The sequence below is a fragment of the Amblyraja radiata genome, chromosome 5 (assembly GCF_010909765.2).
Source record: "Amblyraja radiata isolate CabotCenter1 chromosome 5, sAmbRad1.1.pri, whole genome shotgun sequence".
In the NCBI taxonomy this organism is placed as follows: domain Eukaryota; kingdom Metazoa; phylum Chordata; class Chondrichthyes; order Rajiformes; family Rajidae; genus Amblyraja; species Amblyraja radiata.
In genome coordinates, this window is record NC_045960.1 from 111,714,925 (window position 1) to 111,729,089 (window position 14,165).

At 46.9% G+C, this 14,165-nt stretch overlaps 1 protein-coding gene across 3 annotated transcripts in view; it reads left to right on the forward strand.

The window, feature by feature from the left end:
* cdk19 (cyclin dependent kinase 19) overlaps positions 1-14,165 on the forward strand; it is a 243,388-nt gene that overhangs the window by 199,042 nt on the left and 30,181 nt on the right. For all 3 annotated transcript variants that reach the window (XM_033022000.1, XM_033021999.1, XM_033021998.1), the window contains one exon: positions 7,085-7,163. In XM_033022000.1, the coding sequence (XP_032877891.1) occupies positions 7,085-7,163 (79 nt within the window). The remainder of the gene's footprint in view (positions 1-7,084; positions 7,164-14,165) is intronic.

A 14,165-nucleotide genomic window follows, 5' to 3' on the forward strand; every position in this document is an offset into this window, starting at 1 on the left:
GGTCTCGACCCGAAACGTCTCCTGTTCCTTCTCTCCATAGATGCTGCCTCACCCGCTTAGTTTCTCCAGCATTTTAGTCTACCTTCGATTTTTCCAGCATCTGCAGTTCTTCCTTGGACACTCGTTAGATAACTTGGTCAGAATGGCGGAGCTGGGCCAGAGTTTGGTGTAGAGAACAGCGCGGAAACAGGCCCTTCGGCCCGCCGAGTCCTCGCCCACCAGCGATCCCCGCACACGTACACAATTTACAATTATACCCATTATATAGCATTTAGCAAGCCAATTAACGAACAAACCTGTACGTCTTTGTACTGTGGAAGGAAACCGGAGATCCTGGAGAAAACCCACGCAGGTCAAGGGGGAGAACGTACAAACTCCGTACAGACAGCACCCGTAGTCAGGATGGAACCCGGGTCTCTGGCGCTGTGAGCCAGCGACTCTACCCGCTGCGGCCCCTGTGTGCAGCCTGTTTTCATGCTGAACAACTATGATTCTATATCTCTCAAGGCTTTATATTAGACCGGCTGTCCTCTGAATCTTTTCATACTGTGCAGTTATCGTTTCAGTATTCCAGATGAATACTCAAGGTCTTGTGAGAGGACAGTACATTTGTTTTGGCTTTCAAAGGCCTGACAATACAATGTCGCATTGTTTTCTCTTGCAACAGCCACATGGCACTTGCCTGTATTGGAAAAAATATCAGCTGCACAGCATGGGATAATCCCTGCACAATCCTTCCTACAATTCACCCACAACGCATAACACATTATTCCTCTCCAGCCTGCATAATGCTTTCCTGTTCCACTGGCATTTCTCCCTTCAGGCCTTCCTTCCTTCCTTCAGTCCATGTGGGAAGCATCTGATGCTGCCCGGCGTGCACAGAAAGTGTGACTACACATGGGTATAACTGGAATAAACCTTGGATAGTACAGTCAAAATGCAGTCAGATGTCGCAGCGCAGACCATCACACAAACCAACCTCCCTTCCATTGACCCGAAACGTCACCTATTCCTTTACTCCAGAGATACCTCACCCGCTGAGTTACTCCAGCCTATCTTCGGTTTAAGCCAGCATCTGCAGTTGCTTCCTACACACTCCCTTCCGTTGACTCCATCTACACCTTACGCTGGCTCGGCAAGGCCAGCAGCATCATCAAGGACCAGTCGCACCCTGGCCACTCCCTCTTATGGAAGTGTGAAAACGCACACCTCTAGATTCAGGGACAGTTTCTTCCCGGCTGTTATCAGGCAACTGAATCATCAAACCACAACCAGAGAGCAGTGCTGAACTACTATCTACCTCATTGGTGACCCTCGGACTATCCTTGACCAGACTTTGCTGACTTAACCTTGCACTAAACGTTATTCCCTTATCATGTATCCGTACACTGTAAATGGCTCGATTGTAATCATAGCTTTGATATTCAAACCTTGCAGCAGAGGCAGAGGAGAGAGGTTGGAGGGTTATGCCCCTGTCCCACTTAGGAAACCTGAACGGAAACCTCTGGAGACTTTGCGCCCCACCAAAGGTTTCCGTGCGGTTCCCGGAGGTTGCAGGTGGTTGCCGGAGGTTGCAGGTAGTGGAAGCAGGTAGGGAGACTGACAAAAGCCTCCGGGAACCGCTCGGAAACCTTGGGTGGGGCGCAAAGTCTCCAGAGGTTTCCGTTCAGGTTTCCCAAGTGGGACAGGGGCATTAGGGTGTGTCCAGTGGAGGTGGGGTGCAGGGGCTTTATGGCCAGTTCCACTGCAAGGCTCCTGAGGGAAGTAGGAGTCAAAGGGCAGGCACAAAGGAGGGCAATAAAAGAACTTGCCAATGCCGCCTAATGGAGCAGTCACTGGCTGTGGCTGAAGAGGAAAGATGCTGTCTGGGCTGCCACGTGACCATGTAGAGGCTAACAATAAGACACACACCCAGGTCTGATCACCCTGTGGTGGGCCTGCCTCGACTGAGGGTGTCTTGTGATAAAAGGCCGAAACATCCAGTGACGTTGAGGTACACAACTGAAGATGTGTCTGATTGGTAGCAAATTCACCTAGTGGTCATACCCAAGAATGTCAATTGTAGTGAAAAATCTTAGGGATTGTAACATCCAGTCCTACTAATCAATCTTTCCGCCGACTGGATAGCACGCTACAAAAGCTTTTCACTGTACTTTGGTACACGTGACAATATACTAAACTGTAAACTGACCTCATTATAGGGGGACTAATGTGGCTGAACACATGGTCATCATATATTCTCATGTCAAAGTTTGAACTCTTGTTCTGATTTTATTGTATAGAAAATAGAATAGTTTTGACACAGAGTGCTGGAGTAACTCAGCGGGTCAGGCAGCATCTGTGGAGAACATGGATAGGTGACGTTTCACAGAGTGCTGGAGTAACTCAGCGGGTCAGGCAGCATCTGTGGAGAACATGGATAGGTGACGTTTCACAGAGTGCTGGAGTAACTCAACGGGTCAGGCAGCATCTGTGGAGAACATGGATAGGTGACGTTTCACAGAGTGCTGGAGTAACTCAGCGGGTCAGGCAGCATCTGTGGAGAACATGGATAGGTGACGTTTCACAGAGTGCTGGAGTAACTCAGCGGGTCAGGCAGCATCTGTGGAGAACATGGATAGGTGACGTGTCGGGTCGAGATCCTTCATCACACTGCAGATCTGAAGAAGGGTCTCGACCTGAAACGTCACCCGTTCCTTTTCTTCAGAGATGCTGCCTGACCCGCTGAGTTACTCTAGCATTTTGTGTCTGTCTTTGGTGTAAACCAGCACCTGAAGTTCCTTCTTATTCAGCACAGGAACAGACCCTTCAGCCCATAATGTCTGTGCTGAACTTGATGCCATGTTAAACTGTTATCCTCTGACTGCACGTGATCCACATCCTTCCATTCCCTGCATATCCGTGTGCCTATCTTTACTTTACATTTTAGAGATAGAAACAGGCCCTTCGGCCCACCATGTCCATACCGACCAGCGATCACCCCATACACAAGCACTATCCTATACACTAGGGACAATCCAAAGTTTTACCAAAGCCAATTAACCTTCAAACCTGTACGTCTTCAGAATATGAGAGGAAACTGGAGCACCCGATGTTGGGGGAGTCCAGAACCAGGGGCCACAGTTTAAGAATAAGGGGTAAGCCATTTAGAACGGAGATGAGGAAACACTTTTTCACACAGAGAGTGGTGAGTCTGTGGAATTATCTGCCTCAGAGGGCGGTGGAGGTAGGTTCTCTGGATGCTTTCAAGAGAGAGCTAGAAAGGGCTCTTAAAAATAGCGGAGTCAGGGGATATGGGGAGAAGGCAGGAACGGGGTACTGATTGGGGATGATCAGCCATGATCACATTGAATGGTGGTGCTGGCTCGAAGGGCCGAATGGCCTACTCCTGCACCTATTGTCTATTGTCACCCGGGGCGTGTTTCATCGCTGCATCTCTGAAGTAAACTAAAGGATGATCTCCAAACCCACAGAGATCGATAGATGTTAGTTCAGGAAATGCTCAAGGTGAATCAGATTCTAACCCATGTTTGGTTCAGAGTGCTGTTTGGTTAGTTTAGAGATACAGCACAGAAACAGGCCCTTTCTCCCTCTTTAGAGTGTGGGAGAAAACCGGAGCACCCGGAAAATATACACACTGTCACAGGGAGAAGGTACAAACTCCATACAGACAGCACCCGTGGTCAGGATTGAACCTGGATCTCTGGCGCAGTCAGCGAGGACGGGCAGTTGGTTTACTGGGGTGGCTCGTAGGCATCCGGGACAGTCTGCTGTTGACAGCAGCATCCAGCTTCTTGGCGTGAGGGTACGTTAGCAATAAAAAAGGGTGTCATAACTTTTACGATTCTATGATTTTGCTTATTTTCATAGTGATGTTTTTCAATAACACAGGAGCTATTCAGCCGATTATCCCATGCCTGTTAACAAAGAGCTCGGCAGCCTTTTCCATCTTTCAGCACCAGGTCCATAGCTCTTTCAGCGCCAGAGTCCCGGGTTCAATCCGAGTCTGTATGTGATGTCTCACTTTAGCACTTTCAAAATCAAAGGCAACACAGCTCACTTTAGCACTTTCAAAACCAAAGGCAACACAGCTTGCTTTAGCACTTTCAAAACCAAAGGCAACACAGCTTTAGCACTTTCAAACCAAAACACACTTTTGCATTTTCAAACCACATTAAGGGCACTGACAGGTCAGTAAAACCACTCACAGATTAGTAGACATGTGTTCAGTGTTATTCACAGCTCAGACTGAGAATTGCTACCTCTCACTCCATCTTGCTGAGAACTGAGGCACCTCCACACTTCCGGGTTTTTAGTCCCTCCGGAAGGGGCGTGGCCATTAGGAGAGAGAATCTCAACATTTGTTAAACACTAATAACTCTTTTATTTTTCATCGATGGGAAAAATCCTCGGCACCTGATGAGCGGAGGGGGACTGAGTAAGATGGCCAAAAATCACAGCCGTACGTGGTAGCGTTTTATCTAAAATCAATATAAAGCCCAAGATTAGACTTTTAATTATACAGAAGGGAGCTCTAATCGGGCAAGGCAGCTCTAATTAGGCAAGGCAGCTCTAATTAGGCAAGACAGCTTGCTTTAACACTTTCAAAACCAAAGACAACGCAGCTTGCTTTAGCACTTTCAACACCAAAGACAACACAGCTTGCTTTAGCACTTTCAAAATCAAAGGCAACACAGCTTGCTTTAGCACTTTCAAAACCAAAGGCAACACAGCTTTAGCACTTTCAAACCAAAACACACTTTTGCATTTTCAAACTACATTTTCAAACCACATTAGGGGCACTGACAGGTCAGTAAAAACCATTCACAGTTTAGTAGACTGTTCAGCGTTATTCACAGCTCAGACTGAAAATTGCGACCTCTCGCTCCCCCATCTTGCAGAGAACGGAGGCACCTCCACACTTCCGGGTTTTAAGGTCCCTCCAGAAGGGGCGTGGCCTTCAGGAGAGAGAATCTCAACATTTTTTAAACACTAATAACTCTTTTATTTTTCATCGATGGGGAAAATCCTCTTGTTCCGCGCAGCGGAGGGGGACTCTGAATAAGATGGCCAAAAATCACAGCCGTAAGTGGCAGCGTTTTTTCTAAAATCAATATACAGAACAACAGGAAGTGGTCAAGATCAAACTTTTAGTCATATAGATTACGCTAGAGGTAGGAAACATGATCCCGATGTTGGGGGAGTCCAGAACCAGGGGCCACAGTTTAAGAATAAGGGGTAAGTCATTTAGAACGGAGATGAGAAGAAACATTTTCATCCAGAGAGTTGCGAATCTGTGGAAATCTCTGCCTCAGAAGGCAGGGGAAACCAATTCTCTGGACGCTTTCAAAAGAGAGTAAGATAGAGCTCTTAAAGATAGCAGAGTCAGAGGATATGGGGAGAAGGCAGGAACGGGGTACTGATTGTGGATAATCAGCCATGATCACATGATCACAGTCATATGCTGAGAGAATGGAGCAGTTGGGCTTGTACACTCTGGAGTTTAGAAGGATGAGAGGGTATCTCATTGAAACATATGATTGTTCAGGGTTTCTACACGCTAGAGGCAGGAAACATGTTCCCGATGTTGGGGGAGTCCAGAACTAGGGGCCACAGTTTAAGAATAAGGGGTAAGCCATTTAGAATGGAGACGAGGAAACACTTTTTCTCACAGAGAGTGGTGAGACTGTGGAATTCTCTGCCTCAGAGGGCGGTGGAGGCCGGTTCTCTGGATGCTTTCAACAGAGAGCTAGATAGGGCTCTTAAAAATAGCGGAGTCAGGGGATATGGGGAGAAGGCAGGAACGGGGTACTGATTGGGGATCATCAGCCATGATCACATTGAATGGCGGTGCTGGTTCGAAGGGCCATATGTCTATTGTCTATTATTTCTGCCTTAAAAATATCCACTGACTTGGCCTCCACAGCCTTCACCCTCATCACCCTCCGACTAAAGAAATTCCTCCTCATCTCCTAAAGCTACATCCTTTTATTCTGAGGTGCTGGCCTCTGGTCGTAGACTCTCCCACTAATGGAAACATCCTCTCCACATCCACTAGCAGATCAGATCAGTTGATACTATACTGTACATGAATCAAGTCACATTCAAGTACAATAGTTAGTGCAAAGGGGAAGATGCAGAGTGCAGGATATAGTTCTGCACCCTCTGCCCCTCTACTGAAGGAAATCAGTCGTTCCATCTTACTTCACCTGGGACTCACTCACTAGTGGAAATATCTCCACATCCACTCTACCTGTCGGGGTTTGGTAACCGCCCGCTGGTCTTATGGTGTCCGGCCACGCTGGTCTTATGCTTTGGTCACAGTGATGACCAAAACATAACTTAACAATTGCATTCTGAGGAAAGGTGCGAACCCGAAGCATCACCCATCTTTTTTCTCCAGAGATGCTGCCTGACCCACTGAGTTACTCCACCATTTTGTGTCTAACTTTGGTATACACCAGCATCTGCAGTTCCTTTCTTCACATGATCTAGCATATTGATTGAATTAATTAATTAACACTTTATTGTCACGTGTGACAAGTCACGGTGAAATTCTTTGCTTGCAAGGTATGCAAATAGTTGCCACACATAGGGCGCTGAAAGGGTGCATGAAGGGACATCATTTAGCAAATTGGTCGGTCAAAGAGAGTTGAATGTGTTATCTCATGTGAGTGCTTTCACATTTGCTCCTTGCAACAGCACTTTGTGTTTCGGAGCCTGAAATCTGTTACATCCAGGTTCAGGAATAGCTACTTCCCCACAGCCATCAGGCTATTAAACTCGCCATCAAACAGACTCTGAACTGTAACAGCCTATTGCACTTTATCTGTTTATTTATGTGTATATGTGTGGTCTATGCTATATAGACACACTGAACTGTTCTGTATTTATGCTTACAATATTCTGTTGTGCTGCAGCAAGCAAGAATTTCATTGTCCTATCTGGGACACATGACAATAAAACTCTCTTGACTTGACTGGACTTGTTTTGAATTGCAAAGTGTAGCCATAAAACCACAACCTGTAACGTTCTGCTCTGACCTCTCTCTCTCATGTTTACAATTTTTTATTTCAAATTTCAGCGTGTTTTCCGGCTGTCAGATTCCATATCCAAAGCGAGAATTTCTAAACGAGGATGAACCGGAAGAGAAAGGAGACAAGGTAGGAGGGAAAGTGGGGGGGGAGGGGGGGGGAGTTCATCATTACCTTGATCAGAGCCGAACTGGGCATTCTGCTTTCAATTACATCAGTTTATTTGCTTTTTGTTTTTTGCTACTATTAAGCCTAATAATAATAATAATAATAATAATAATAATAATATATTTTATTGTCATTACACATAGGTGTAAACATGATTTATAAAAAAGAACAGTAAAACAGTTAAAACAGTCTAAAGTGCAGATATGTCTGTGCCGGGTCGATGTGCGACGTGACCATCCGAGGGAGACAGTCCATGGGGGGGGGGTGGGGGGGCACTCAGCAGGGCCGGTTCAGAGCAGCTATAGCTCTGGGGATGAAGCTGTTCCTGAGTCTGGAGGTTCGGGCGTAGAGGGCCTTGTAACGTCTGCCGATGGTAGGAGTTCGAACAGACTATTACAAGGGTGTGAGGAGTCTTTGTGGATGCTGACGGCATATCCTGTGGTAGATGCCCTCCAAGGCTGGTAGCTGTGTCCCAATAATCTTCTGCGCTCTGTGGACGACGCGCTGAAGAGCTCTCCTCTCCTTCTCCGTGCAGCTGAGATACCACACAGAGATGCCATACGTTAATATGCTCTCTGTGGTGCAGCGGTAGAAGGTTGTCAGCAGCTGTTGGGGCAGACCAGTCTGCATTTCATTTTCAATACAGGTACACCATCGATTTCCCAGCACCCTTGGTTCCAGAACCTTGCAGGACCAACAAATGTCACGTGATAATAGTTCAACAACCCACCTCTGTCCCACTAATTATACCCCTCCCATATCTCCAAAGCACCATGGGCTGCGAGACATCTAAGTAAAGAATGAACAAAATTACAACGTTATTTGTACGGTGGCACAGCGGGTAGAGTCGCTGCCTCACAGCGCCTGTGACCCAGGTTCGATCCTGACTACGGGTGCTGTCTGTACGGAGTTTGCACGTTCTCCCTGTGACCGTGTGGGTTTTCTCCGGGTGCTCCGGTTTCCTCCCACACTCCAAAGACGTGCAGGTCTGTGGGCTAATTAGCTTGGTACAATTTTAATTGCCATTGGTGTGTGTTGGATGGTGTTAGTGTACGGGGATCGCTGGTGGGCGCCGACTCGGTGGTCTGAAGGGGCTGTTTCCGCGCTGTATCTGTAAACTAAGCTAAACTAAAGAAGTAGACAATTAATTATTTCAGGGTCGAAGTACACGTCCTGAAAGAGCATGCGCCACATGCAATGCTCTCGTAATTTTGTCAGGACTAAAGGAGGTGCCGGATCATCAGTTGTCAGGAAATCAGTGGTGGACCTGTATAAATTTCCATCATCAATCTGATATGCATATGTAGGTCCTGCCAGACGTACAAGCATCCAACTTACATACAGCACATTTGGGAGACCGGCGGGATGGAACTAGGGCGGTCCAAAAGGGTTTTGGCACATTGGCCTTCAGTTAGAGCATTGAGTGTAGAAGTTGGGAGGTTATGTTGCAGTTCACAATCACAATCACAATAATACTCACAAGCCATGGATGTTTTTCATTTGCCAAGTCAGTCAGACAAATAAAAAGCAGCGGAACACACAAAACACATTTTAACATGAACATCCACCACAGTGACTCCCCCACATTCCTCACTGTGACGGGACGATCTTGACTGCAGTAGCCGGCGGCGTTTGGGCCCTCCGCATCGAGCCGATCAGCTCCTGCATTGGGGGGATGTCAGCTCCCCCGCACCGGCGATCGGACCCCGCATTGTGGCCGGTCGAGTCTCTGCATCGTTGGAACTCCCGACTCGGCCTCTCCCGAGACTGCGAGCTCTCGATGGTAAAGTCCGCAGGCCGCAGTTGTAGTGATCCCAGGCTAGGGATCGGCTCCGATGTTAAGTCCACGCCTCACGGTGGGGCCCAAGGTCAGTCCGAGGAGGCCTCCAGCTCCATCGATGGTAGGCCGCAGAGCAACCGGAGAATGCGATCCGAAAATTAATCGCATCTCCGGCAAGGGAAGAAACAGAAAAAAAAGTTTCCCCCTCCCCCTCCCCCTACCCCACATAAAACAAACCGGAGAACATTTACACAGACTTTTAACACACACTAAACATTTTAAAAAGACAAAAAAACACACAGACTGTTGGTGGGGCTGCCAATCGTACGGCGCCCCTGGTTGTATAAGACGTTGGTGAGGCCACATTTAGAATATTGTGTTCCGTTTCGGGCACCGTGTTATAGGAGAGATTTTGTCAAGCTGGAAAGGGTTCAGAAAAGATTTACGAGGATATTGCCAGGACTTGAAGACCTGAGCTATAGGGAGAGGTTGAGCAGGCTGGGACTCTAGTCCTTGGAGCTCAGGAGGATGAGGGGCGATCTTACAGAGGTGTATAAAACCATGTGAGGAATAGATCGGGTAAACGCACAGAGTCTCTTGCCCAGAGTAGGGGAATCAAGAACCAGAGGAAATGGGTTTAAGGCGAGGGGGGAAAGATGTAATAGGAACCTGAGGGGTAACACAAAGGGTGGTGGGTGTACGGAACGAGCTGCCGGAGGAGGTAGTTGAGGCAGGTACTATCGCAAAATTTAAGAAACATTTAGACAGGTACATGGATTGGATAGGTTTAATGGGATATGGGCCAAACCAGGCAGATGGGACATGTTGGCCTGTGTGGGCAAGTTGGGCCGAAGGGCCTGTTTCCATGCTGTAGCACTCCATGAATCTGCGACTGCCGGCAGCTGTGGGCTGCCCAGTGGGAACTCAGTTCATGGCCACATTTACGACTTGTGAATTGTCCGTATTATGAACAGTTCTCAGGAACGGAGCCTGGGAAACTCCTGCAGTAGAATTAGACAATAGACAATAGGCACAGGAGTAGGCCATTTGGCCCTTCGAATCAGCACCGCCATTCAATGTGATCATGGCTGATCATCCCCATATCAGTACCCCGTTCCTGCCTTCTCCCCATATCCCCTGACTCCGCTATTTTTAAGAGCCCTATCTAGCTCTCTCTTGAAAGCATCCAGAGAACCGGCCTCCACCGCCTTCTGAGGCAGAGAATTCCACAGACTCACAACTCTCTGTGAGAAATAGTGTTTCCTCATCTCTGTTCTAAATGGCTTACCCCTTATTCTTAAACTGTGGCCCCTGGTTCTGGACTCCCCCAACATTGGGAACATGTTTCCTGCCTCTAGTGTGTCCAAGCCCTTAACAATCTTGCATGTTTCAATGAGATACCCTCTCATCCTTCTAAACTCCAGAGTGTACAAGCCCAGCTGCTCCATTGTCTCAGTATATGACAGTCCTGCCATCCCGGGAATTAACCTTGTAAACGTACGTTGCACTCCCACAATAGCAAGAATGTCCTTCCTCAAATTAGGGGGCCAAATTCTTCTTATCGAGTCCATAACACAAGATTAGAAATTGTTGAGCCAGAGCTGAACACATTTCTCGGCATCTGCATACAATGGTGTCTTGTGCGTGGTGGTGGAAACAGGGCCGCGACGTGAACGCTCTTTCCTTGACCTCACCATAGAATTAAGGGGACTTGACAAGTTAAACCATTCTTATTCATTTTAAATCATTCATCACGTCACATTGTGACCTAACAATATGTGCTTTTTGTTGTTCACATTGCTGATAAGAAAGGCTATTAATGATAGTGAACGGTTGAATCATGTGAACATGGGGACTACACTGAAAAAATAGATCATTAATATTTCTAAATATCACATAACCTCTTCCTGAGTTTAGTTTATTGTCACCTGTACCGAGGTATGGTGACAAGCTTTTGTTGTGTAGTCAGTGGAAAGACAATAGGGTTGGACAGGCTAGATGCAGGAAGATTGTTCCCGATGTTGGGGAAGTCCAGGACAAGGGGTCACAGTTTAAGGATAAGGGGGAAATCCTTTAGGACCGAGATGAGGAAAACATTTTTCACACAGAGAGTGCTGAATCTGTGGAATTCTCTGCCACAGAAGGTAGTTGAGGTCAGTTCATTGGCTACATTTAAGAGGGAGTTAGATGTGGCCCTTGTGGCTAAAGGGATCAGGGGGTATGGAGAGAAGGCAGGTACAGGATACTGAGTTGGATGATCAGCCATGATCATATTGAATGGCGGTGCAGGCTCGAAGGGCTGAATGGCCTACTCCTGCACTTATTGTCTATGTTTCTAATACATAATTACAATTGAGCCATCTACAGTTAAGAGAATAATGTTTAGTGCAAGGCCAGTAAATTCCGATCAAAGATGGTCCGAGGGTCACCAATGTGGTAGATAGTAGTTCAAGACCACTCTCTCGTTGTGGTAGGATGGTTCAGTTGCCTGATAACAGCTGGGAAGAAACTGTCCCTGAATCTGGAGGTGTGCGTTTTCACACTTCTGTACCTCTTGCTCGATGGGGGAGGGGAGAAGAGGGAGTGGCCAGGGTGAGACTGGTCCTTGATTATGCAGCTGGCCTTGCCGAGGCAGCGTGAGGTGTAGATGGAGTCAATGGAAGGGAGGTTGGTTTTTGTGCGATGGTCTGGGCTGCGTCCACAATTCGCTGCAATCTCTTACTCTCTTGGATGGAGCTGCTCCCAAACCTAAAGCGTTACTAAACCTAAAATGTTTAATATAATTGTTTTGCCATATTGTTGTTTAGAAACATAGAAACACAGAAACATAGAAAATAGGTGCAGCCTATTCATTGCCATTCATTGTGATCATGGCTGATCGTCCCCAATCAATAACCCGTGCCTGCCTTCTCCCCATATCCCTTGACTCCAGTATCCCCTAGAGCTCTATCTAACTCTCTCTTAAATCCATTCAGTGACTTGGCCTCCACTGCCCTCCGTGGCAGGGAATTCCATAAATTCACAACTCTCTGGGTGAAAACGTTTTTTCTCACCTCAGTCTTAAATGACCTCCCCTTTATTCTAAGACTGTTGCCCCTGGTTCTGGACTCGCCCAACATTGGGAACAATTTTCCTGCATCTAGCTTGTCCAATCCTTTTATAACTTTATATGTTTCTATCAGATTCCCCCTCATCCTTCTAAACTCCAGTGAATACAAGCCTAGTCTTTTCAATCTTTCCTCATATGACAGTCCCGCCATCCCAGGGATCAATCTCGCGAAGCTACGCTGCACTGCCTCAATCACAAGGATGTCCGTCCTCAAATTAGGAGATCAAAACTGTACGCAATACTCCAGATGTGGTCTCACCAGAGCCCTATACAACTGCAGAAGAACCTCTTTACTCCTATACTGAAATCCTCTTGTTATGAAGGCCAACATTCCATTAGCTTTCTTCACTGCCTGCTGTACCTGTAAGCCAACTTTCAGTGACCGGTGTACAAGGACACCCAGGTCCCGCTGCACCTTTGACAGTATTTTTTTAAATAATTAAGCATCATATCACGTTATTATATAGACTGCTGTGCATTATGCATGTACATTATAGTTTTAGCTGTTCTTTGTAATTTACTATGGTTAAGGAGCCACATTAGCATTTAATATACTGTATGTAGACAGAGAAGGCAAAAGTGTGATAGCAGCTAGTGTGAAGAAAACATTCACTTGTTAGATAACAAACACAACTGAAAATGGATGGCATGCATAACAGAAAGGTAGACGGCACAGTGACATAGCGGGTAGACCCGCTGCCTCTCAGCGCCACACACCCCACGCCCACACACATCCATTTCACCCACAGGCTTTCCCCACTACACCAATCTGGTTCTGCTGCTAACAGCTGTTCACATCTCCTCGAATGGATGGTACGGTGGTGCAGCGGTAGAGCTGCTGCCTTACAGCGCCAGAGACCCGCGTTCGTGCTTGAACTGTGTGGAGTTTGCATGTTCATAAGAGATAGGAATAGAATTAGGCCATTCGGCCTATCAAGTCTTCTCCGCCATTCAATCATGGCTGATCAATCTCTCCCTCCTAACCCCATTCTCCTGCCTTCTCCCCATAACCCCTGACACCCGTACTAATCAAGAATCTATCATAGTGTTTAAGAAGGAACTGCAGATGCTGGAAAATCGAAGGTACACAAAAAAGCTGGAGAAACTCAGCGGGTGCAGCAGCATCAAGGTAGGCATACCTTGAAGAGATTTCGCAGTGGAGTATACAAAGTGTTTAAGAAGGAACTGCAGCTTTTTTGTGTAACCTAGAATCGATTATACTCTGCATTAAAAATATCCATTTTGGCCTCCACAGCCGTCAGTGGCAATGAATTCCACAGATTCACCACCCTCTGACTAACAAAATTCCTCCTCGTCTCCTTCCTCAAAGAACGTTCATTAATTCTGAGGCTGTGACCTCTAGTCCTAGACTCTCGCACTAGTGGAAACATTCTCTCCACATCCACTCTATCCAAGCTTTTCACTAGTCTATATGTTTCAATGAGGTCTCCCCTCATTCTAAACTCCAGCGAGTACAGGCCCAGTGCCAACAAACACTCATCATAGGTTAACCTACTCATTCCTGGGATCATTCTTGTAAACCTCCTCTGGACCCTCTCCAGAGCCAGCACATCCTTCATCAGATACGGTGCCCAAAATTGCTCACAGTATTCCAAATGCTGCCTGACCATCGCCTTATCAAGCCTCAACATTACATCCCTGTTTTTGTACACATGCCATCTCGAAATAAACATTCTCTCTGGGACCGTGTGGGTTTCCTCTGGATGCTCTGGTTTCCACCCACATCCCAAACGTGCGGTTTGTAGGTTATTAGGTTTATGTTACCCCGAGTGTGTAGGGTGTGCATGAGAAAGTGGGATCACATAGTTTAGTTTACTTTAGACATACAGCGTGGAAACAGGCCCTTCGGCCCCTCGGGTCTGTGCCAACCAACGATCCCCACACACTAACGCTATCATACACTCACTAGGGACAATTTACAACTATACCAAGCCAATGAACCTACAAACATAGATATATAGAAACATAGAAACATAGAAAATAGGTGCAGGAGTAGGCCATTCGGCCCTTCGAGCCTGCACCGCCATTCAATATGATCATGGCTGATCATCCA